General features: G+C 45.2%; 1 protein-coding gene across 34 annotated transcripts in view; it reads left to right on the top strand.

Annotated features, from left to right (window-relative positions):
* Positions 1-25,692, top strand: part of LOC118511858 (CUGBP Elav-like family member 4) — a 345,265-nt gene that overhangs the window by 252,161 nt on the left and 67,412 nt on the right. For 19 of the 34 annotated variants that reach the window (XM_036055408.1, XM_036055406.1, XM_036055422.1 and 16 more), the window contains one exon: positions 9,751-9,876. The exons of 12 other annotated variants lie outside the window; for them this stretch is intronic. In XM_036055408.1, the coding sequence (XP_035911301.1) occupies positions 9,751-9,876 (126 nt within the window). Of the gene's footprint in view, positions 1-2,314; positions 3,043-9,750; positions 9,877-25,692 lie in introns of all 34 variants that reach the window. 3 more of the 34 variants (XM_036055431.1, XM_036055429.1, XM_036055433.1) reach the window with 1 other exon arrangement.

Below are 25,692 nucleotides of genomic sequence, written 5' to 3'. Positions count from 1 at the left end.
AAATGAGATGATGCATGGAGGCAACACGTACTACCTCTTCTCTCCTAGACTTCCATTCCGGAACTCCAAGTGTGGCTGCAAACGCATAGGAGCCTGTGCAACATCACCACCGCCGGTTGAAAATATACCAAAATTTCAACAGCATAGCAAACACTTTGCAAACGATTTTTCATGCGGAAACGTAAACATACTGAGCTGTGGGAGCATACCATCGCTTTCGGCACGTGGATGGGCAAGAAAATTTCGTTACTCAACACTTTGGCCCAATGGTGGTGCTGCGTGTGCAGGCATGGCACCGGTGAGAAGCGTTTGCAGAAGGGACCCGAGCCACTTGACTCGCTCCCCGGTCCCTGGGACCTGCGGGAATCTCCGTACTCCGGCCTGGCTGGACTGTGACTCGACTCGGGTGCAATGTCCATCTCGTTTACTGAAAATGCTGAAAGCATTTGCGATCTTTTTTTTTATCTTTGTTGGTTCCCGTTCGCTTCGTTCAGCTTTCCAATTTGCCCTTGCGTTGCAAAGTTAAGCCTAAAGCGGTGTGAAAAAAATTACTGCCAACCACCGCTCGGCAGACGGTGGCAGGAAACGATGAAAGTGCATACCGATCCGTGTGGTCCATCTCCTCACCTGACGCTCCAGATGCTCTAAAAGGTAGAAAATTAATGGTTAAAATGCAAATCTGTGTGCTTTTGGCTTTTATTTGCATCAAGTGTGGAATAAATCTGAATTTCGCCTCCCACCTGTAACTTTCTTTGGATCCGTGGTCCGTTGTCGGGAGCGGTTTTCCAGCCTCGGGAATGCTCGGAAATTCCCGAGCCGACGCTCGGCAAGGATAACAACGTTTTGCGGTCGGATCATCAGACGCTTCGGTTGCCGTGCTTGTGGTAGGACGCGCAACGGCTTAGCTTCTTCCGGGTGGATCGGTGATAGTGTGAGAGAGGGAAAAAAATCCCTCTTGCACCCCAAGAGAGATCCCTGCAGGCCGCAGGACTCTAGCCGGAAGGACCGCAAGGGAGAACAAGATTGTGGAAAATTGCTTTGGTTTTGCTTGCAGCAAGCCATTTCCCGGTCCGCGGATTGGATGCATACCGATGGGAGCTCGGTCCGGTACGGTGATTGCGGACCGAGTGCGCGGCGTGAATGGGTGAAAAATTAGACCCAAAGCTCTCACGGCACGTCCGAATGAATTTTCATCGTTAGTTGCCTCGTACTGTGCGAGGCTCGCTCTTTTCTTTTCTTTGCTGCTGTTACATTTTCCAGTCACATTCTATGTTGCGATAAATGCTTCAAAATAGAAAGCATCCTCATGTTCATTCGAGGGAAAGCCTGCTGGTGGGTTGGTCCAAATGGCCGGTTTGATGGGTAAAGCTTTGAGCAAAATAGAGCCATCGCGTTGCTCGCCGTGCCCTGGTGCGTGATGATAACTGTGGAGTGCAAACTGCACCTGTGGAAACGACCAAACGGCTGGAAAATGAACAGAATACAAAGCGCGTACGAAGGGCGAAAAAAAAACTGGGGCGATGTAAATTGAAATTGTTTACTTCTGCATTTTAATTATTCGCTGGGGTTTTTGTTCCGCCTTTAGCACGCTTTTCGCTCAGCCAAGTAGAGAGAGTATTTGAGTCTGAGAGATAGCCCAAAAAAAACGTTTATCCGTAGATATGAAGGATGTTCGTTTACCAAGTGATTGCAGTGTTATCGTTTTCGGTTTATATTTGATCAACATAAATTTGGATGTGTTTGTGCACGTTTTGGGAAATGAGTTGGCTACGTGCAGACGTTAAATAAATACAGACATTTAAAACTTTGCTGTACTATTTGTTTAGGACGGATGCTGCTGCTACTACAATATATTGTCCGGATTTATTTTTATTAGCGGAACGAAAGGCACTTCTACAGTTGAAATTATGTTTCTATCCTGCAACTAGACTAGACATTTGACATCGATCTGATTCGCCTTTAAATTGTTCCGAAAGCTGTGGTACGAACTTCACGTTCTCAAGGGCCGATCGGCGGTGTGCTACTTACTCGTTTTTTTCAACATTTAACAACTTTATTCACTCCCTGAACTCATCTCCTAATTTGAGAATAATCGCTTATTAGTAAATGCTATAAAATGAGCTCCCAGACACTGTGATAGCGTTATCCGCATAGCCTATTCATAGGCGCGTCAGGTTTATTTCCTCCTAATTTAATGCAGCAAACAACTGCTGTGACCGGATACTGATAAATGTGTAGTGGACCGTTGGAAAGACACGTGTTGGCGTACTGTTACTTTATTTGGTTTTTCTTTTACCTTTTTCTATAATTGCAGCCACCTTTCACTCGAAGTCGATGCCGATTCCTATCGTCCATCGCACATAGTTTACGAACTCAGATTTCAGCCCGCGTTAAGCCGTTAAAAAACCAACACACGCGCACACACTCAAACGCAGGAAACGTATCAGAACGAACGATTCAATTACAATCAATAAGCTTAGGATAATTTACAAAGAAGGACGAAGAGATAAAACAATATAAATCAACTAATCTAAAACTCAAAAGAGCTTAACTACTCTGCGTTTGCATACAGAAAACCAAACGGCAGAATTTTCGTTCCGAATGCTGCATAGTACAATGATTGGTTTCGGTAGTGCATACTCATTGTGATAGTGACAAAGTGCTGGAATAGGGGGAAAGAAAAATACTTTTTTACACACACACACACACATACACAGATTCTCCACAGACACTATTTGATAGTAAAGCAAACAACACAAGAAAAACCTACGGATTTATTGAGGAGTTTAAAGACTGCAAATATAAGGTGCTCAAGCGTATCGAAAACACTAAAACGTAACAAGACAAAGAGAAAAAGAAAAACAAACCCAGTGTACTTAGCAAAACGGAACGGAAAAGAGAGAGAGGACAGAAAGCGAAAGGAGAAGACTGGCCCTCGAGGAAGATTCCCATTCCATCCCTCCGATAGGAACGCCATCTAAGACCGATTAAATGCTGACAGGCGACCAGAGGGCACATCTCCGTCAGTACAAGTTCTGAAAAGTAAGATTATGTCCTTTACTATGTGTCACGTGAATGTCCCACATTCCCCAATCTCTTCCCCCCACGTTCCCCCGTTGCCTCACCCACCCACACCACTCTCCCCCATTACTAGGCACGGATAAGTGGAAAGAAGCCGAAAGGTCCTCCGACGCACGTCTAAACGATGACTTCCGTTACGCGACAAGATTGGGATGCGATACGCGATAACACCGACCCGGTGGTCCGTTGCGCCTTGCGAAAGCAGCAGCAACCAGAAAAAAATGTCACCTTCGATCATAAATTAAACCATCGGTGGGAGCAATGCCGAGTCATGCTTGGACAATCCCTGGCCGACAGTGCTCAATCTCGCCGAACTAACGAACGGTCAATACCGTGCAAAGCTATGCAAATGTTGGTCCACTGAACCGAACCACAATCACTGTTAGCCGGTATGGGATTTTGGGGTGACTGGCCAAACTTGAGCTTACTCGGAGGTACATTTTGCCGGGGTGCGAGGAAAAACACGAAGGGCAGAATGAAAATCACACGGATTTTCACATCATAGCATGAAATTGGTTTTCTGTTCACGCAGTGAACGAACGCACGCCCTCCAACGTCCGTCCTTTCGGCTAGCGGTTTTGCTTGCCCTTAGACGAGATCCTCCAACGTCTGGAGGTACACTCCCCCAGCGGGAAGTCGACGGAAAAGTGTGGCAAACAAGTGAAGAAAAACGAAGCAAAAACAACAAACCCCAAATTTTAATATTCATTTAACGCCATGATTCGTGACTTACATACAGTTCGTCCATCGCCTGGCCTAGCGCGTACGCAGTACCGATGGGTTCGCCACTGTATCGCATTCCAATTTTCTCCCAAGTCAGAACTTGGTGGAACCGTTCGGTTTCTTTCCTCTTCGTTCCGCTTGCCCTTGACCATCTCCACCTGCTGCTGCTGCCTGCTGGTGGCCTCGCTCAAGGTGTTGTCAGTCTTACTGTTACTGGCCCGTATGATCCTGCCCTGCCACCTTGCGTGTTGCCGTTCAAACACTCACTCACACACCTATACTAGTACCATTACTACTACTACTACTACTACTACATTATCTGGCTCCTACAATAAATCGTACTTCCTTGTTTTTGCGTTGTTTGCATTGATTCCTATTTTGCTCTGTTTGTTCGTTGTCGTAACCTTAAAGTGTCGTGATTTAATGCATTCTCCTAGGATGTCCGTAATTATTTAGTAGTTTGTTTTTTTATGGAAAACCGTGTCATTCTCATTACCCAAGCGAACCGTGAGCTCCCGGTTCCACTGAGCAGCGTCTGCAACGTTACACACTTACGTTACACAGCCTTACCTCGACACGACTTAGGACACGGGGACCTGTCCATTGTCCGTTGTGACCGAAGAGTGTAGACTTTCATTGGTGCATATTATCGATGTTGTTCATTTACCATTTACTTAGTTCTACTTGATGTCATGATGTCGTTGGTGTAACTCTCTAACCCACCACTGTGATACATTTTGGTAATACTCTCTCTGTGTGCGTGTCTGTCGGGCTCATTGAGGTATGGACAAAACGAAAGTAGCTCAACTCATTCGACCCCCAAAATTGATCAAAATTAACCAGTTGTATTGTCACCTATACCTCATTGAACCACTCCGTTGTTTAATCATTTGGTTGTTGTGGTGTTACATTGACTATTAATCCTTATTTTACCTCAACAGAAATGGAAACCCAGCGAATGAGAAAGGTTCGTCGGGGGTTTTCGTAATTCTTCTTCGAACGTGTATCTCGCTTACAGCCCGTTGCTCCAAAAAACCAATCTCATGAAGCGTCTTGTGGCGACTGTACTTCGCCCAATGGTACCATACCACCTCTCAGACCTTGAAGACCACTCGGCTCAGAACGGTACAGAAGCTGCCGTTAGATTAATTCATTATCCTTTTCGATAGCAGTCTTGGCAGTTTCGCCCAGCGATCCTGCCTTCGCGTATGGAAAGGGTCAACTGAACTAATGAATTAACACATCCCTCGCCCTAGTGCAAGGAATGTCCCAGGCAAGCTTCATCACTTAAGCCTTCGCCTTTTTCCACAAAGAACAGTGGATAACTGTCCCGGTGGGTAGACAGTGTCGACTGCTGTGTGCTTCTTTCCCGTTCCGAAAGAAAATTAATCATATCCTGTATTCTTCATTTGTCTTCCCGAGCCACCGCCAACGGCCAACGTCAGCGGGTGAATGAATCGCTGGGCCATGGCGAAGTACATACTATTTTGGTCGTCCCCCAAATGAAAGCATCCTTAATTGCTGTCGGTGGAAAATAAATACTTTGATCACACGCTGTGAACCGTAATATCTACCAGTTCCGGTCACTGGTGCTTCCAGTGTGTTCTGTGTCCTGAAGATGCGGTGTGGAATGGCTCAGCTTTAAGAAGAGACAAAGCGGACCCAACTTACTCAGACAAACACATGAATAAAAACTCCTAAGGTTGGTCACTCCTGCCCAAGACAGTGCTCTGAATCCTTTCAACAGTGAGGCTAGACAACCTTTTCTTGTTGGTTTCAAAGGTTCCAAAAATAAAATTTCGTTTCAGGATGGGCGTTACCAGTGGAGCGATCTTTTGAGTGACTAAAGTTTTTGGTCATACCTAAGACTTCGTCATGGCGGTCAATTCGTTGAACTCCTATGATACAACGTGATGGAAATTTTTTTTAAAACGATTTTTTTCATTTGAAACATAGCAATAATATTCAAAGTCCACTGACAACAAATTTTACCTTAAGTTGTCCAATAATAATATGTTGTGGAGCTTGCTGACCTCGTGAAGTGTTTTTGCTACGACCTATCCACCCATTTGTCTCGTGGCAAAAGTAGCCGCCTCGGTTTAGTCACTCACTAAATCATGAGAAATGTTTATTCCACCTAATTGCCATTCGTCTGCGGTAGCTTTGGTGGCTTCGAATTATTGTAGTTGAAACTTTTGCTCCTCGGTGGCCAAATCGTTACCGACGGAGTGTGTCCCGCGCCCGTCCACTGTCGGAAGCAAAGCGAAAGAAGCTCATTAATTTTATCTATCGCCTCATTACCCTTGGCAGTCGAACTTTGTTAATGTCACTAATGGCCGGGTGACTGTCACCTACTTCAGTTAAACTGGGCGCCTTTAACAGCGTACGAACCGTCGTCCGCAATGGCTAGCTTCGGAACCGGCGAGTGTTGATTTATCAGAATTAATCGAGAAAATTTACAAATGAATTCGGTCCGCCACGAGACAATACGTGGCGTGGAGCGAAGCTCGATTCATCGTATTACGCGACATCCACAGTTCATCCCTTTGGAGGTTCCGCTTACGGCAAGCATGACAATCGATCGAGACCTTTCGCCCTGCTATTTAGAGTGGAGTCTGTTTTAACGAATCTGTGCAGCGCCCGATTCATCTCTCCCCGGAACTCGCATGCCCGGGCGGTGTAATTAACAAGATTAGAAATGCTGAAAAGGATACCCATCGAATCTCATAAATTACGTATAATGATCCGAATTATGTCTAATGGTAATATAATCCAATGCCGGCGATGGAAGTGACCGAAAACCACCGACCGAAAACAGTGCAAGGCGACCGAAAATTGAGGATAATTTTTCAAAGACCTAATCTTGCTCCGTTTCGGGGATAAAGTTTTTGTCCCGAGGACGGCTTACGGGCCGGGCCTTTTCGTGGGGAATCTTCAGCCAAGGGGTCCAAGGCGTCGTATTGGATTGGATGGTAATCGGTTTTTCTTGGCAAATTTTACTTCAATCGATGATTCATTGTCCTTGCGACGTGAAGTTCAAAAGCTTCCCGACGAGCGTCTTGGAAGCGTACGAACAGGAAACGAAGGAAACGAATATTTTTAACGCTTAGACACCGTGGCTTCTTTCAAAAGAGCCAGCAAAAAAGACTTTTGCATGCAACGGAACGTTCAATCTGTGTCGATATCTTCCATCAGAACCGGTAGACCAATCCAATACCACAACAATGGATCATAGAATGTGGATCCTGTCTCATCCACTCTCCCAAATCGGGGTTGAAGTAGCCAGGGCAAGGGCAGCGGCACACAATATTCATCCCTCGTCCAACGGAAGCGCACGGATGGATAACGTTTCCTCTTCCGCTCGGGTGCATCGTTTAATGCACTTTGAAGCCGAAAAGCGGATGGCGAAACAAATCTGTTCATCCCGTCTGCCGGAGTTTAGTGCACATCGGTAGCCCAAAAATCTTTCCCTCCGCACGGTACACACGACAGCTCCAGCACAAGAAGGAGGAAGTGCACCATGATTCAACTAATAGTTTGCGAAAACATCGTTAGCAAAACTCATCACGTCCGCTACCGCTTCGCCTTGCATGGCGTAACCACGGGTGGTAGCTCCGTGCTCAATCGATCGGAGGTAGTTCGGTTCCTTCGGAGGTTACGGCAAGATGTTTACTTCCGGCGCTCGGGAAAAGGCATCCTCCGGGAGAGCCAAGGCGCTGCTTCGTTTAAAATTCCGTCAAGGTTTTTTGGACGGTTTCAGCTTCAGAGGACAAAGAAAAGCGCCACCAGCGTTAAACAGAATGCCGCACAACAGGCACGGTCACGACTCGAGGTAAAGTGTGACGATTGTAATAACCCGTGGAGAAGGGACATAATATTTTTTCATTAGCATAAGGAAGCAGCTCTCTGTGTAGCTGTTTGGTGCCTCCGCAAGCAATTGCACCTTTCTCCGGTGGACGAAGATCTCACCTAGCGGTTTGTGGTCTTTGATCGAACTCCAGAACATGTCAGGGCGTACTCGTCCCCAACGCTTCTTTATGATCCTTTGTTTCGTTCAGCGGTCGTCGAAGCAGCGTTGGTGTCCTCAGTTTCGGCATGCTGCTTCGTCATTGTTAGGGGAAATTGATAAACACATTCCCGTTTTTCTTATTCGCCCTTCGAATAGTCAAACAGCGATGTGGCTACTGACTTCGTAATTTTAAAGTTGAGTTTTTATTCTGAAGACTTTCAAAGAAATGAATAGAAAAGTCAAAGTAATTTTCAAAAGAACTCAATAATAAAATATTAATCTCTTATCCGCAAAACAGCTCTAATAGCATGCCTCCTTTCCACCGAAGGATCTTTTGGTTGGTTTTTTCCGAAGAAAGATGAGGTTTTGTAATAGGAGCTATAAATTATCCTAATTACGCGTTTACGCTATTGGTTTTATTTATTCGGCTATTCATTGAAGCCACATGCCCAGCCATATGGATCAATAAGCCATAACGAACGTCGAGTGTCTGCTGCGTCAGCTGATTCCTGTTCAGTTTCTCCCTCTTTGGCTTCATTTCCGATGGAGCAAGACGATAAGACATCAATCTTGGCAAGCAACACACTTTCGAAGGAACAAAGACTTGAAGTACTAAAATTACTCCTTAAGCTGTTATTACATAAAAATATCCCATCTTCTAAATCTGAACATAAAAAATACCTGGGTTTGATCTTAGTTTTGCTGTGACTTTGCGTGTTTAGTAGCATTTCCTTCCGTATGGTGTAGTATTTTTATCTTGTTGTGAGTTAAGTGTTCGTTTTCGCTAGCTTTTGAGTGAAAAGATGGCGACCCGGTGTGGATTGTGTGCCACACCAAACATAGATACGATTTTCTGTTTAGAATTCCTGGCTTTTGTTTGCTCTTTGTTTTTTTTCGATCGACTTCCTCCTTCCTGTATGTACCATTTCTATTTATAGTTTTGAAGCGTGAAGGTAAATTTTATCCACGTCTTACTACATGCTGCGCAGTTTTTGCAATATTTCATCGTTAAGCTCAATTGTTTCTAGATAAACGTATCCTGTTGTTTATTGACTGTTTATTGAACGTTGTATCGCTGGCACTATTTATCTAAAACTACACTCCGTTTGACCCTTCCGCATTCCCCCAAACATTTTTTCCCCGACCACTAAACGCCTCGTTGTGATTTTATTCCTTTATGTGTGTCGTGTGATGTCCTTTACTTGCTGTTTTTTTGTTCCAACCGTGTTTATGTTTTTCACGTTCTGTCACCCTATTTATGTTGCCCAAACGTACACAATCGTTTCCTCTCTTTCACTGTTTTGTTTTCTTTGTTTTCTGTTTCCCGAAATTAACCGATCTCCACCGATCCTTACCACAATGTACACACCAGCACGAAAAAGAAAAGCAACACTTCAACACCAAACTGTCAGCTAATTGTTCATGATGCAAAATTATTAATTTACTTTTTTCTTCTTTTTCTCTTTTCTTTTTTATGTCAAACCCATTGTTCGCTCTTCATGCAAAAAACCAAAAAAAAAAACCAAATCAAACAAAACAAAAAACCAAACAAACAAAAAACCATTTCCGTGGCGTGGCGTGTGTTGTGTGGTGTAAATGTGTGGTTCAAACCCAAACGAAATCCAAACAATCAACCATCCATCCATTTCGACGTTTCATCACCTATCGGAAATCGACGAACGCAACGGCCAAATCAAATTAACTCCATCCAAATACCAACATAACCACCACCACCACCACCACCATTACTGCCACTACCATCACCATCATCATCATCATCGTCATGTTGTTCATCATCCTTGAAATGCACGCAAAAACAAACAAACGACAACTACAATTCGGTTTTGCAAAAACAAAAACAAACAAACATCCAACTACTTACCAAACAATAACAAACAATTATGTTACCGGTGTTTTTGCATTGCATCACACTTTAGATCGAAAGCTTTTCGTTGGCATGCTTAGCAAGCAGCAAACCGAAGAGGATGTAAGACAGTTGTTTAACGCGTTCGGAACCATTGAAGAGTGCACGATCCTGAGAGGACCAGACGGTGCCAGCAAAGGTAAGTGCTAAATGTTACTGCCCCCACCCCCTTTTTAACTCTTAGTCTCACCTGTTGACCAACTCTCTAGCGCTCGGTACGGTATGTTCAGTTGATGCTTTTCTTCTGTTTCTTTTCTATGTTTTATTCTCATTTTCTCATTTATTTTTCTCTTAATTTATTTTCTTTTTTGTTCGAAATAATTTTTTAAAGTTTAGTTTAACTTCCCTTAAAGTTAACTTTTTCTTTTCTTTTACACTTTCCTTAACTTATGTTTTGTGGCATTTGACCGTTCTCGTTTGCATTTTTTTTTTTTACGAGTGCGTGTGAGTATTCACCAGAGTATTTAAACAACAAACTACATAATCATGCACGGTATTACACAGCGAGCACTAGCCACTCCTTTCACTGGTATGCGTGTTGTGCCGTTCTTATGTAATAGAATGTGTATGTGTGTGTGTGTTTTTGTGCCTTTATTATGTGTGTGTGTCTCTATAGTTCTCAGTTGGCCGGTATGAAAGCTACATGTTCTATTTGTGTCGTGTATTTTTAAACTGTTTTGTGAGCGTTCGGAAACGTGCGGGAGTCATTCAAACATTATGCATTGGTCGAAAAGTGTTCAAGGGGATTTTAAGTTGAAATTAAGAAAACTTTAAAGACAGCATTGAAGCATAGTTTAATTTAAATCATATATTGAGTAGAATGATACAACCACACGACTACACATTCATCGATTCCCTTACAGAATACCATGTGATCCCATTTTTTCCCGAAAACTACTCAACAACCCCCTTTTTTCCAAAAGTTCATCCACCGAGGCTATTTGTAAACGTTGCAAAAGTTACTGATGAAGTTTTCCCTTCATCTCGCAACGCCATATCACACGTTCCGTGGAGCGCAAAGCCAAAGAAGAATGATTCGTATCATTTTAATTGCTCATTTAAGCTTTCGGTTTTCATTTTCATTCGCGCCGTTTCAATCTTTCGCTCGCCAATCTACGTGCAACGATGGTTCTGGTTCGGGACACCCCTCCCAGCTCGTAGATCGGTATGGAAGGAAGCACAAAACAACAAGAAACTCCCAGCCCAAGTGGGAAGATTAATTACAGCACGAAATACTGCTGCCCAGTCGTCGTGGTGATGGTGGTGCAATCAGCGTGGCCGTTTGCTGGAACTTCACTCTGATCCTTTTTTCCACAGGTTTCGCCAAGCGCAAGGTTGCGAGAGTACCGTAATAATACAAGAATTCAAATCCTTCCTTAAGCTCTGGAAAAATGCCAGTCATTTCTCTCCCTAACTATATCCGGTCGGGGAACATAAACACTGTAGCGGAGGTTCACCATCGCGCTAAGGACTGGCGCGCGAGAAAAGTCCATTCATTTTCGGACCCACGGTTTACCTCGGCGACTGCCGCTTTGTTTCTGGCGCGTCCATCCGCCATTATCCGCTGTAGTTGTGCGCTAGTTTTTGGACATTGTCCTTTATGGGATACAATTTTCCTTTCACAGGCATAGTCTCCGGGGTTTTTTTTTTGACTTGCTCTCACCCACTCCAGCTGCCATTTTTTCAATTACCTCATTTTGGAGAGTTCATCCGTCAGCTTGGCGGACGGATTCACACCAGAAGCTGCGTCTGGGGGTCTGGGACAGCTAGCCAGAGTTGTATCATTTATTTTACCTCGTCCCAGTTGGTAGAGCAGCTTCTTGTCACCTTTTCTTTGCGGAGTCCCTGGTTGGATGCAAGGAGTATGGCCCCCTTCCTTGTCAACGCCCTCCATATGCATCCGCAAGAGACGAGCGCATTTTTCTCACCGCTGAATAGAACCTCAAATGCACAACCTCATCAGTCGACCACTCGAGTCTGGGGATCGACCGACCGGGTAAGAGGATTTACTAGTTGTGTTCGATGGTTCTTTGGTGTTCTTTTTTCTCCTTTCGGTTGTGTTTTTCGTTTCACTTCTGATCTCGGGTCTTTGGGTTCCGTGTCCTTCGCTTTTCGGCTCCGGAGCAGCGGGAACCATTTTGTGGGACCAACAGCTTTTGGCCGTATTTACACGCTCTTTGTGTGAGATTGTTTCGATGACCTTTATATTCGCCACTATCAATCGTTGCTGGGATGTTTGCCTTGCCGGTTTCAATGCCCTTAACAAGCAAAGGTGCATTCACTTCGCCGACGGATTGACCAGGCTTATCGTTGTCAGTTGTCCTGGCGGCTACTTCAGCTACAAAATGGAGATGCGTCCCATTTGCTTCCTCACAAACTCAACCCAATGGCACGATCCTTTCATCAATCGTGGTCAAGTTTTTTTCCGTGTCTTGGGACTTGACTTTAACGCCATAAGAACTTTGTATTTTGCAGTACTTTTCGGTTAAAAAATGAAACTAATTAAAAATTCTCCCACCGGCTGCTGATTATAAAAACCGAGCAAAAGGAAAGCAGAATATCTGTCCCAACCCTTGGCAGTGACGAATAGTCACGATGATCTGTGCCAAAGCAGAAAACGGAAAGGCGTAGCAGAAAAAAATGTAAAGGGAAAGTTTATTGCACTGACACAGGATATTTGGGATGCTAAATGATTTCTTTTGCGTCCCTTCGCCTTTACTGCCCTTTTACTCAAACAAGGAAGTTCTTTCACGGGGTTTTATTAATTAAAACATAAATGGAAAACAAGTCTGACAGAGGAACTACTGGAGGAAGCAGAGAAAGCAAAAGTTTTTTCTTTGTATTTTAAGTTGAAAAGTGAATAAGCAATTTTTTGTTTCGTTTTGGTAGTCTTGAAGCTCTAGAGTTTAAGTGCTGTACTTAAAACTAAACTTAAATCGTTTCAAAATATCAACGGACTTTGTTCTGCTGGCTCCGTCGTTCATCAGCAATTGCTGTACGAGACTCCCTATCTCACACACACACTCGTAAAAAATAGACAGATGGTCAGAAATTCACCAACCAATTCATGCTCATGGGCATGAACGATTCGATCACACTGCTAATCGGAAGAAAATTACTCCAATCACGTTTTCTCACTCCAGATACAAATCTCTTAAAAACCTTGCAAAGAAACTCAGGCAAAAATCCACTGCCATTCGTTTCGTTTCACCAACAACAAAAGGGACACAGGTTCGAAAACAACAAAAACCCGTACCAGTTTTACGGTGAAAGTGGGCTGCCTTTTTTTCGTTTGTTCTGGGAGAGGTTTGTTGATCCTGCCATTTGGAAAGGGTTCCTGCAGTACGGCCTCATCATGGTATCTGCGTGAGAAACGTAACAACTACGAAAATCGGACAACCGTTCGTTCGATCACGCAACAGAAACAGAAACAACCCCGGCTTCAAGCCAGCTACCCAGCGGAGGGAACATTGATGGCAGCAAAATGGGTCACCAGATAAAATCTATCCGTACTAAAATATTCTACAGCACATCTCACTTGTTCCTTCTTCGGTCCTTTTCTCTCTTCCGAGATTTGCTTGCCTCTCGCTCACGCTTCGTGTTCGATCATTTTGGGTTTTGTGTTACTTTTATCGTCAAATTAAAACGCCAAAATGAATTGTTTTACTATCGCACGAACGTCTGTTGGTAAGTCGTCCGTGCTATAAGGACAATCTCTGGGACCTGGAAAACATCCTCATCCTTCTATCGATCCTGTTTGACACGCACTCGCTCATGGCACGTTTCTACGATGAAGAAATGGACGTTTTTCCTGCTGTCTTGCCCGAGCGATTCCATTGGGATCAAACGATGAAGCATGATGAAGAAATAGAGACAGAGTACAGGAGATAAGATAAGGCCCGTAAAATGAATACGCAGTCGCTTTTTGGAGAAGCTGTTGCTGCTGCTTCCGAACTCGGTTAGAAACTTTTTGCAACTTTCATTTCTTGGAAGGAAAGTAATTTATTTTACAGTAAAGGATTGCATGCTTCTTTTTAACATCGCAAAGATTTCCACTCCACTCACTTTAGAGGCTAAGCCTCCGCACTGCTTCGCTTTGAACAAATTGCAACTGTTGCACTTAAAACCATTCCGGCAGAGCTCGAGTGCCTTCGCTCATCTGATTCCATCTGATTCCATCCATTCCGAAATGGCACATGGCGAATCGCAACCGTAATGGCGACACTTCTACAACAAAGGCGCTCCTTACAAACATTATCACGACTTCCCAATCACGATAAAATGTAAGCTTTGTGCTCTGTTTCTTCTCAATTTGCACCCGCTTGCTTCGCCGGGCTTCTTTGGCGTAGCCCGATAAGGGCCCTCGACCATTGGCAGGCCAAAGCAGATAGCGAAAGGATAATGATGAAAAAGTAACATTATTTGGAAGGGACAGATAAAAAACAGCCAGTGTCTTGGCAGCTGGAAGTCACACTCACTAAACCATGATAAGTTCAAACCCAACGGAACAGCGCTACCGTGCGGCGGTCCTCCGAGCGAAGACGAGCGGCAGAATTGAAAGCACAAGTGGACGCTAAGCGAATCAAGGAGAAGACTTAATTCGAGCCGAGTGGCAGTCTTTTTGTCGCCGGACCTCTTTCGCTTCGAGATTTCGGAGATGAATGTAGCCTTTCGAGTGTAGCCGTATAAAGGAAGGATATCAACACAAAAAACAGATTCGACTAGGAAGGAATCAATGAGCGAAAAGAAAGTTTTTCCCAGCGAAACAAAGCATTTTTATCTGCGGGTCGGGAAATAATGAGTTCTCCCGGGGCGGTACGACGCGAGGATCCCCTTGCCGAACAAAGCTGAAGAGTTCTTTTCTTTGTCAGTATCGCACTTCACGGTGGTGGACATTTCGAAGCGCTCTGAATGGTTCGTTTCCCAGCGGCAGTGTCAACTTCAGCATTGCACCGCACAATGACAAGAAGCAGCTAGCCAAGCTGCTTGTTGCCCAGAGGACCTCGGGCCATGTTTTCTGTCAATTTCTTCGAATGGCTAGAGCATGTCACCCCGTTTCGTGTGCAATTGCGAGGGAAGGGCATCCATCCCAGTGTCGATGTCTTCGCCACGTCATGCGAACTTGCCGGCGCTTGTTCGATCCTGATAAAGATGGAGCATCTTGTGGCCGCCTCGAATGCCATCACATTGGATATGGATTTGATTGAAGTCATTTAAATGGAGATTACTTCTGTAAATACATAATTTATACGATTATTTGTAGCAGACTGCTGTCATACGAGGACAACTTTCGTGCGGTGTGAACAGACCCAACCGTAACCCCTGATGCGAGAGAAATGCGCACATCGCTTCACACGGATAGTGTGAAAGATGTGGTGCACTGCTACGAAACAGCAGTTGGATTGAAAGATTACATGTATAATTCAGTGAGAAATTTATTTTCAGTTCAATTTGTTGCTCCTCGTGCGTTCAGTCGCGTAGTCTTCGCCCGGCGTCCGGCCAGAGGAAGATTTGTGTCGGGATTATTGATGATCGGTTGCGAGACCAGTGACTAGTGAAATATTGAATCTTGATTTATTTGACAGCAAATCTTGGAAGCGATTGTACCATGGGACAATCTTTCGCATGCCGGGAAAAAAGGAAATTCGAACAGCAGACCTGCTCCGACAGTCTCAGCTCGGTAATCGGCAATCGTCTACATGCAACTTGTCTTTGACTGTTTTATTGACAGCAAATTGAACCAGATTTCAATCAAAACCCTTTTGACCCAGTTCGATCGTTGGTGCAAAACTCAGCACCCGCCCGGAGAAGGAGATGATTACATGTGCAGCTTCGGGCTTTCGTGGACTCGACTCCCCACGGTTTGTGAATCGTGCTCCCCGATCGACATCAAAATTAAACTACAACCCCCTATTTCTGCACCTTGGCTGATAATCCAAGGAGACGCCATGCGAGCGCTGCTTGGGAAACGATCCTTGCGCTCCGTATCGATACCCCTCAAAAGCACAAAAAGTAATTAAATTTCTGCTACACCGCTTTGAAGTAGACGTCAAGAGAAAGTTGATTGCTTTCTGGCTTTTCGTGTAATGGCAAATCAGAACCAGAGCTCCTCTCCAGCACCAGTTTACAACCCAGCGGTTCGTCCTGTTGAAGTGAGAGAGGGAGGGAGCCCGAGTTCATCGTTTGAACTTAACAACAATCGACACCCGGGCCGACGAGGAACAGTTGCAATCCCGAGGACCCTTTAGCGAGGGAGAGCGAGCGAGATCCTTCCGGCACAAAGGATTATGGTCGTTCGTGCCATGCAAGAGCTTGTGGATGTGTTTGGCTTCATTATGAAAGTACAGCGCACGACTGTTTGCTGAAGCAGCAAAAGATCAATTAAAGCTTGTTTTCTGCCTTCCAAAGCGTACACGTGCACTGCTTCCTAGTGCCCGTTATTGTTATTATTCCGTACCACCAGTGTGCTCCATTCTCCGAGCCTAATGTGAGTAGATGGTGCGTACTGTTGACTTTAAATTTTAATAAAAATACACACACCAACCGAAACATGAGCCCGCCCTGTTTGTACAACTCATAATTGAACATGAGAGCCACACTAGTTCAAGAAATTGCTTCTCGAGTTACTTCACACAAACTACCGGCACCGTTCAGATCCCGAATCAGGAAACGGTTCAAACATCCTTGGCTTGGAGTACTGGGAAGGAGATAAATAGCCTGCCCTGGTCGACACAAAGTGCCCGTAATTCCACGGTGCTGTTAGAAAAGTTTTTCACCTAGTTGGCAATAAAATACCATCCAGCCAGATGACTTCATTCAGCCGGAGCCTGAGTAGCAGAAGAACAAATGAATCAGACAAAAGCAAGAACAGAGTTGTGTGCGTCACCCTTGCCGAAGAAAGTGAAATGGGAAAAGTTTTCCGCAAAACCTCCAAATAGTGCCATAAAAAGGACAGCGAAATCGCCACGAATTGGCCATCGAACGTTTGGTGCGTGGTTCCGTCCACAAACAAAAAACCCGAAAACAAAACCAAAAATCCCATAAACACGTAAACCGAACTGAGGAGCATCTTCAAACGACCGGAGACCGCTTGGTCAAGACACACACACACACAGATAAATTACCTCCATTTCTGGTGCCACGAGTCGCGAGCACGAGCTCCGAATCGTACGAGAAATAAAATTGTTTCGTGGAGTTGTTGCACGTGTACCCGCACACCGCTGGAATGTCGATGGGAATTCGTGCCTCGCGCACTCCGCAAACCGGAACTCAGATATGATGGAGTTTTATTACATCCATTATGGCCAGCCCATCATGAGGGATGTGAACAAGACATGGACGCTCGGACGGTCGCCCCCTGCCAGCAATTCGGGCGGCAATTGAAGCGATCCTCTGTCTCTCGGTTAGGCAATCAAAAGTGTTACAATGCATGGGGGCAACAAAGTATGGGCGTACTGTTGGTCGGTTTGGTCCGTCTGAAATCGATCTTGAAGGTCCTTAAAACTTTTTATCGCTCTGCTGATGTAGTGGTCGCAAAACTTCATTTCGTATTTTGTGTGCCAGTGTGTTGGCGGTTATCTCGGAGTTGGGGAGTCATCACCACCACACACAGGAGCTCGGTTGTCACCGGAAACGCCATTCGCACAGCAGAGAAAGTACGAAGCGTGATGAAAACCGGTCGAAAGATGCCGCTGGACCAAAGTTTGTGCTAGCGACTAACCGCCGAAATTGTTTGTCCCGTGGGGTGTCTCGCACGCCCCGAACCTGCTGAGTAAGGACAATCGAAGTTCGCTTCATCGAGGTTGGCCCGTGTCCCCGTCGTCGCCGTAGCACGGTGGTTAAACTTAGGATCATTGCTGATGGAGCGCATGAGCGAGAGCACATGCCGGATCGTTAAGAAAAGTTCGCCACTTCTTAGTCTCGTGTGTGTGTGTGTGTGTGTCCAGGGCTAGGGGCTTCTCCCGTAATTCAAGAAAGGAAAAAAACTACACCCCAAACCCACTGGGGATATCATCAATACGTCGAGTGAGCACATACTTTCCAATCAATTTTTTTCTCTCTTCTGGTTGTTGTCGTGCGCTCACACTCTTCCTGTCGTCGAGGACTTTCCGACGACGACGTCTCACGAGTATCGTCACGAGCCCGTACATTATGTCACATCGGCCAAGAAGCAACGCTGCCTGGTGAAACGTACCGTGTAACTGCTCGGTGCGGAAAACTTTCCTACCTCGAGCGGGTAGGATCACCCCCGTCCGGGTGATTGACCCGCATCGACCGACCAGCCATCATCGGAACCATCCTGTTTCGAACGAGTTTAGCCACAGGCTTGCACGCCCTACACCGGGGGTGAATTACACAACAAAAGTTTCTTTTTGCTCTCCCAAGTGCTTCTTCTGCTGCGCTGCGAGAAGATGTATGCGTTTTTTCGGTGTTGTTGTTGTGTTGGCATGGCTGCTGCCTTTAGCTCCCTTCGGATGTTGTTTGTCCGCAGCGAATATTGAACACCCGAGACGGTTCCGGATGATCGGAAGGAATCAAGCGAGATCTGGCAAATAACAACAGGCTCCATGCCATCCACCGCTGGCCACCGCTGTCAATGAGATGTAATAAAATATATTTACTGACATATTCGCATAAATAAAGTACACTCTGCGAGACGTTCGAAACCGTTGGCCGAGGGAGATGGCAAAGAACAACAGAAGAACAGAACACAACAAAAAAAAAAAAAAAACTCGGGACGCAAAGGAACAACTTTTCCAACGACACGGAACAAGCGAAACATATATATTCTACCAACGGTTGTCTAAGTTTTCACCGAGTGGAGGAGCGATCCTTACACTAAGCAAACGCTCTTCATCCTTTTTTTTCCCTCCCATGCTTAGGATGCTACTCTTTCGGCTGCCCAAAGTCCTACGGGAACAGAAGTGGCAAAGTTTTTCATTCATCGTTCATATCGGAAAAGTACGATTCGTTTAGTGCCTCCCGAAGGATTTGCCGGGCGTCCTCCTGATGTACACGGCACAACCCATCGTATAGCAAATGGCGCAAAAAGATTAAAGACCTGCCCTCCTTTTCGCCGTATGCGCCTTCAAGCTGGTGAGATCTGTACAAAACACTTTTTAATGACGTTTCGTCCTCAACGCTAATCTCCTTCAACGAGCCTGAATTGGACGCATCCTGAATGTTGAAGGGCAGCGCGAGAATGGTGCGGTGTATTTAGAAAGTTTTCAGTTTCAACACTTCCGCACATTTCGGAAAACCTCCTTCTTTTACACGACGGTGGTTGCAGAATGTGGAGGCCTTAAAAATCCGCGCCCAAGAATAACCTCGCTCGCCTAACTGATTCAGCCTGTGTAATTCTAATTTAATTTAATCCCTCGTCGAGAGGGCTCCGGCTCTTTCGATCGATGGCGGGCTGTTGAAAAAAAGGATGGAGAGGTATTTAGCGCCGTTTGGGAGCTTCCTATCGCTACGTGTAGGCATTTCCAAAGTCACTCACAATGGGTTTTGAATAAACGGGGTGGAAGGAGCATCCACCGGAGACTGATGGAAGATAGGAATGATTTTTCAGCGCGCTTGTAAAATCTGCCAGCATCGCCGAAGTAATGCGATGCGACATGCGTTGCAACGAGTCTCGTCTGAGATTCTGACTCTCTGTACACCGTCTTGAGACTCGTAATGCCCGTCGTTCCTTGAGACGGTAATGCGTTTTTAATGTTTCGACAGCACAATATGTACCAGCGTTCGACACAGTTGTTTAAAATGAATCTAATGCGTTCCGTTTTCTCTGGGTAAGTCCGTCGTGCTTGAGCCTCGATCTATCTATAACACTGTTATTGTGGTGAGGTTGTCTTTATTCGTCCAGAAATTCAAACATGGCCAGATTCTTCAGACTCTCAGACTCAGAGCGCCCGCAGTCACTTACACACCGGTTCAGGCATGGGCCTTCTGCTCTACACGACCGAAGCTTGGGTCGCCAGGGGATTCATCCATAAACATTTTCAATGAAAGCTTTTGACGAACGTTATCATCCATTTTCTTGTTCTCCCACGGGCCGATCCCTCTCCAAACGCACACACACGCACACACACAAACTCGCCTGGAGGCTCGTAAAAAAATAATTCCAACCAGCGATGACTGGTTCGGCGAAAGAAAAGCAATGCTGATCTTGTTTTTTTTTCTTCTATTTTGCCTGTGTTGCTCTTGCGCCCCAAACAATCCACCAGGCCCGGTTCAGACAACAACAAAAAGTGATTCGCTTTTTCATGCAAATGTCCTTACAAACCCCGCATACACACGCTCAAATGAAAATGGCACATTCAACAAGAGAATGGCCTCAGAAGAAGAGTAGAAGAGAAGCGAAAGAGAGAGACGAAAAAACACACACACACAAACACACACAGCAGAACGCCATGAAGACATAATGTTGCTCCTCCGGTCCTCGGTGACAGAAATTACTCGTTCCGGGGAGACATCTCCGGAGACGGGTGACTTGTGTAAAGACCGGCTGGAGGAGCCCTCCAGCACCGGCAATGGAAGGAAAATTTCATTTTACGACCCATGCTCGCGATACCCCGCGGTGGGTGGTTTTTCCACCATTACATTTGTGTGTAAAAGATTTACAATACATTGTCTCGTGGGCTCGTAAAAAAAGTGCCACCAAAGTAACAGGCAGTCAAAAATTTCGTCCTCAGTTTTATTCCTTTGTAATGATTTTGCTTTTTTTTTAAATCTCGTATACATACCGCAGCGTGTAAGTTCTTTTTTATTCCCATTAATAAATGGTTTTGTTAAAATTTTCTCTCTCTCTCTCTTTCTCGTTTCGTTACAGGTAAGCTTCAGCATGGATTTTAAACATTGAGAGCAAACACTGACGGTGAGCTGTCATTTACTAGTATGTAAGCAATTGTATTGTAAGTTATGCGGCCATTTTACAATAACCTTCATCGTCCCACAGATCGATAGGTTGAGTGTTTCTTCACACACATGGTTAAGTTCATTGCACACGGTTGGAGTTGGTGCCTGTTTTGAAATCAATTATGAGGCCCAGACATTGATGCCTCCCGGTCGAGCATTTCTAGGCGCTTATCTGCACATTAATATTCATGGAATTCGCTTGTGTGTGAAAAAACGAACCTCTGGAAAATTGTTGCTCGTAATGCAAATTATTGGAATGTGAAGCTCTCCAAATGCCGAATTCCATGAGGCAATCAAATTCTGCGACTGCCCACTGCTTGCCTGCATTCATTGCTATAATGCATATTAAATTTCGGATAAGTTATTTCCACATGTGAACAGGCAACTAATTAAATGAAATCGCTTATAAGAGTAAGGTATTTGACTATTGTCTCACATAAGAAACAAACCATTAGTTGTTGTTTGCTTCTTGTTTTCTGCATCGTTGTCCAAAAAGAGGACTTTGAGCTATTCAAACAACAACTCAAATCAACCAAAACCAAAGCTTGTCATTGGTCCACTGAATGCAAGTTGAGCTGCGCATTACCATTTCAAATTGCTTTCGATCGACGACAAACGGTTGGGAAGAAAATTGGAAAATTTGGAAGTCATCCCCAATGCCAAGGGTGAAGCCGGTTTGGTGATAGCAAATGAAACGATGTTGTTACGGTCAATGTATTTCAATTGGGTTTCCGGAATATGCTCTTGTTTTGCATAATGATGGTGGTCACATATCCGATGCTAGAAATGAGAATTTTGATGCTTTTTGGTGAATAAGTTGAATAAAGTACTCTTTTTTATAGGTTGATGAAGGCTTGTAAACGATAATGCTATACCCTTTTCCGTTGGAATTTTTATTTCGGGATCAACTGTCAATTCAATGGTGAGAGTACCAAGAGCTGTATCCTGTCATGATGTCTTGTTAAAAACCCTGGAGTTTTATTAAAAATCAAGACTGTGAGTTATTTTGAGGGCTACATTCTAAGAAACTCCACTCTATTCGCTTATCCAGTAAACCTTCTTTAACAAACAATAATTCCTTGTCTCGTCTCTCAATTACGGGAAGCCATTTTTCTTGCACTCTGCCATTCATTTTCTCGAGCACATCGCATCCCGTCAACAGGTCACTTAACCCTACGGAAAGCTGTCCAACTAGTGACGGCAAGCAAATAAAAGCTCGAACTGCTCGATGGCACCACTTTCCGCACGATAGCGTGCACTTTATGGCAGAACCAAGGACAATTTATTCACCGATTGCTGCGAACAGCAGTTCGTAGCATCATGGCATGGAGGTCCAGCGAGAGGTCACCGTTTGCATACAATTTTTGCTTTTTCCTTCTCGTTACTCCCAGTTCACCTACTTACAAAATGACTGTCTTATCCTTTTCGGGGCCGCCGCTCTTGAGAATGAACTAACCCAACAAAGAACTCGAGAGTGTTGGGAATGGATATAAAAAAGCGAAGTACGAGCTGTCTAACCTCTGGTGGATATTTTTTTGCTGAGCAGAATTTCCATATTTTCCTCACCCCAATCTCTCCCCCTCCACCCCCTCCCTGCTGTGTGCGAAATGATTTTCATCTTGTGCTGTATGACGTTTTGGGGATTTTTTTTCTTCCGTTTGTCCTTTGTCCCTTGGACAAGCATTGAAGTGGATGTGGAAACTGTGGAAGCTAGCAAAAATACAAAGTACGCCTTCGGTGAATGCGTTTGTCGAATGGAATGCCTTAAGGACTTTATGTCTAACTTCTTCCGAGCCCCCCCTTTGCCCGTACTTTCGATCCTAGCATCCCGCAGTGATGCTGAATTTCCTGCATTTTGGGTTCGCTTTTTTACTTCTGGAACTTTTTTCCCCCTTGCTCATTTTCGATCCCTCGCCGTCACACGAGGCGCTCGCACATTTATCTGACATTTGAACGACATCTGGAAGTGGGAGTTTTTTGTTGTTGTGAATGATTTCTCGCTAGGTTGAGTGGGGCTGAGCGAAGGTGTCACAAAACACAACCATCCCGCTATGAACTTCTCGACCTCAAACGCCAAACACAAACGCCACCCATATTCGTGGTGGTAGGATTCGTGAGGTGAGGCGGCATGAAGGCTAGAGTGAGGCGGCATTCGCTACCGGAAGTGTGAAAAAGTCGACGCGGTGGTACATCATGCGAAGAGTGAAAGTACTTCCGTTTAAGAGAAGGAAGGGATCACGCTACACCACATTGATGGAAATCGGTACACGTGCACCGAAAGGTAAACAGACACGCACGATGCGGATCACCTATCGAAAAGATTGAATTTTCCGATATTATTGTGTCTTCGATGGGAGCGAATGAGCGGTAATCCCGTAGAAAAATCACTTTTACGCAGCCTTAAGACGATGCCGTTGGAGACGCGAAGGCCCACACGTCTGCCCGAGTGTCCTTTATCACGACTTATCTTATGCAAATTGCCTTTAAATGAAATACCACCCCGAAAATGGCGACGGGGGAACCATTTTTCTCCCAATAACAATCATCTCCCGTGCTCGGTTGGCTGTCTCGCTTTTGCGCCAGCACAACACCATCTCTATCGCTGTCTGGCCGCCGCCATTTTCCCAACGAGCACTCACTCGATGGTGTTGAGCACCAGGGAGCATAACGACGATAAACAAACAACCAAACACGTCGACACGACACGGGACCTTGGCAAGACAATGGTTCTGTCTGCAGTGCAGGCCCGTAAGAAGGTAAACGGTGTGTGGCCAGGATCTCTCCAGACGACCAAGGGCACCACATAAATGAAGAAATATTAACGCACCGCGCCCTAATACAATATTAACACGATATCTCGATGGGCATATTAGGTAATGGAGTAGAACGTAAAAGTTTACCCTGCCACCGGTCCGGGTCCTTCCTGCGGGCTCCGGGAGCGAACTCTTCTTCGAGGGTGGGTGTTTGTATGTCGGTGTGTGTGTGAATACCTTTTTCTCCTTCGGTCTGACCGCTTCAACGCCAGACCGGTTGCGCTATTGTGAAGGAAAAAGTGAGAAGAAAGTCTTTTTCTCCTTCATTATAAATCCACTTGGTAAAAGGTTCTTCAGAAGCAGAAAAAAAGTGCTCAGGTGAGGCTTATCATCATCTCAATACACACACATACGCACACACACAGCAACAGCTTACTCCACTTGAGGCGTCTTTTTTCGCTTCAAAGTAGCGCTTTGGAGTACTCGCTGGGAATTCTACTTCACCGTGCGAGCAGTCCCAAATATGCATAAATATAAAATGAACTTGAAGCGCCAGGGAAGAATTCCATTGGCCTGGAGGGAAAATGTGCTAAGTATAATGATTGATTGAATATTTTACGACCTTGAGGTGTTTGTTGGCGCTTGGGCAGGGAAAACATTTCATGGCGAGTTAGCGATATTTGAAGAACATTTTTAAATGATAGCTTCAGAAGGCATGAAAAAGACTACATTTTTACTCGGGTGTCCTTTGGGGATCTTCAAACGCTAACTTGTGCCTAATTGATCACTCTAGCCCAAAAGACGAATATAGTGCATCAGCGTCCTTCAACAGTTCTTCAGCCCTAATAATACATTCACAACAAAAGGCAAGCCCCCATCATTTATCGGCTTATTTTCCTACTTCATGCTCACTATCATCCATTAAACCGTCTCACTCGAATTGTCAACTTGTCACCGGGAGCATAACAAAGCCGTTCAAACGAGCTGCAAGTACCATCACCTCAACCACCTCCACCTCCTCACGCGCACGCCACGTGCAAACGTCTTAAGCTCGGCAAAGGACACAGCGCCTCTTTCGACCAGGCACAGAAGAAAGCACGATAGCGTAAAAAAAAAAAAAACTAGCAGAAAAGATACTCGTTCTTAACGGCACACAATGGGGGTATGCTTATGAAGTGACACTTGCAGCTCGAGCTCGAGTTTCCACTCGTGTTCCCCTGGCGCCGGAAAATAAATTTGTTCCGACTGTGGGAGCAATTATTTCCCAGCTTCCTGCTCACGCTAGCCGCAGAGATGGGGGAATGCGAAAAGCGCAACTAGTCGCCACATTTGCCAACCGAATGACAAACGACAGTGAACAACGGCTCGGCCGTGGTTGCACAGGGTCTGGTTAGCTGCGTGCCTTCCGGGCACCCGGCAGCACATGAATCATATTGTCAGCCTCCTTTTCAAGTTGGCAACTTTCCTTTTCGGTTCGCCTTTGTCATGTGCCATTTATTTCATGCCGTAAGTGGTACTGTGCCTGCTCCAGCTCCTCCGCACCATTAGATCCTGCGAAGCATAATGCATACGAGATGTGTTTGTGTGTGTGTGTACCGGATATGGGCTTCGTTATTGGCAGTCACTAGTTTGGTGGTTTGGTTTCGTCGGGCATTCGGTGACAGCGTCACTGCCATGTCTCTCGTCTTGTATTCAGCCATTTTTTTTGTTTTGCTACTCCTTGCTGAGGCTCTTGCGTATCACTCTCTTTTGCCAACCTTCTCGCAGCATATTTCTTTCTGCTGAGTAGCGGCAGAAATATCTACATCAGGCTGGTGGCATCACTTGCACCGAACGGATGAACATACCAAACAAACAACTCAGGACAGCACTATGTCACTTCCATCAAAACCCCCAAACCGCACCAATGCTCCGTTTGGTCGCAATGTTAGCGATAAGGGCTTCTCGTTGGAAAAAAATACACGAAAACACAGTCGCTCAGACAAATGGAGGCAAGGCAAACGAAATTGGTCCTTGGAGGGGACGAGCGGTGTATCGATGTCAGCTTAGTGCCAGCAGTGATTTCTTCCGCAAGACAATGTCATAGTCCATCTTAGAAGGAAGCGATTTTTTGTGCGTAGTGATTTGATTTTATAGAAGTTTTCCACATAGCATCCAAAGCCATGGTTTTTTACTTTAAAGAATCACGTCTGAAAGACTTCGAAAGTCTTTAAACTGCGGCCTCAATGGCGGATTCAGAAGAACTCGCTTTTTCCGCCTAAAAGATGGCCCTTTGGAACGGCAAT

Source organism: Anopheles stephensi, chromosome 3 (assembly GCF_013141755.1).
Source record: "Anopheles stephensi strain Indian chromosome 3, UCI_ANSTEP_V1.0, whole genome shotgun sequence".
Classification (NCBI taxonomy): Eukaryota; Metazoa; Arthropoda; class Insecta; order Diptera; family Culicidae; genus Anopheles; species Anopheles stephensi.
The sequence above is the reverse complement of the archived record's forward strand: the minus strand, read 5'-3'. Positions and strand labels throughout refer to the sequence as shown.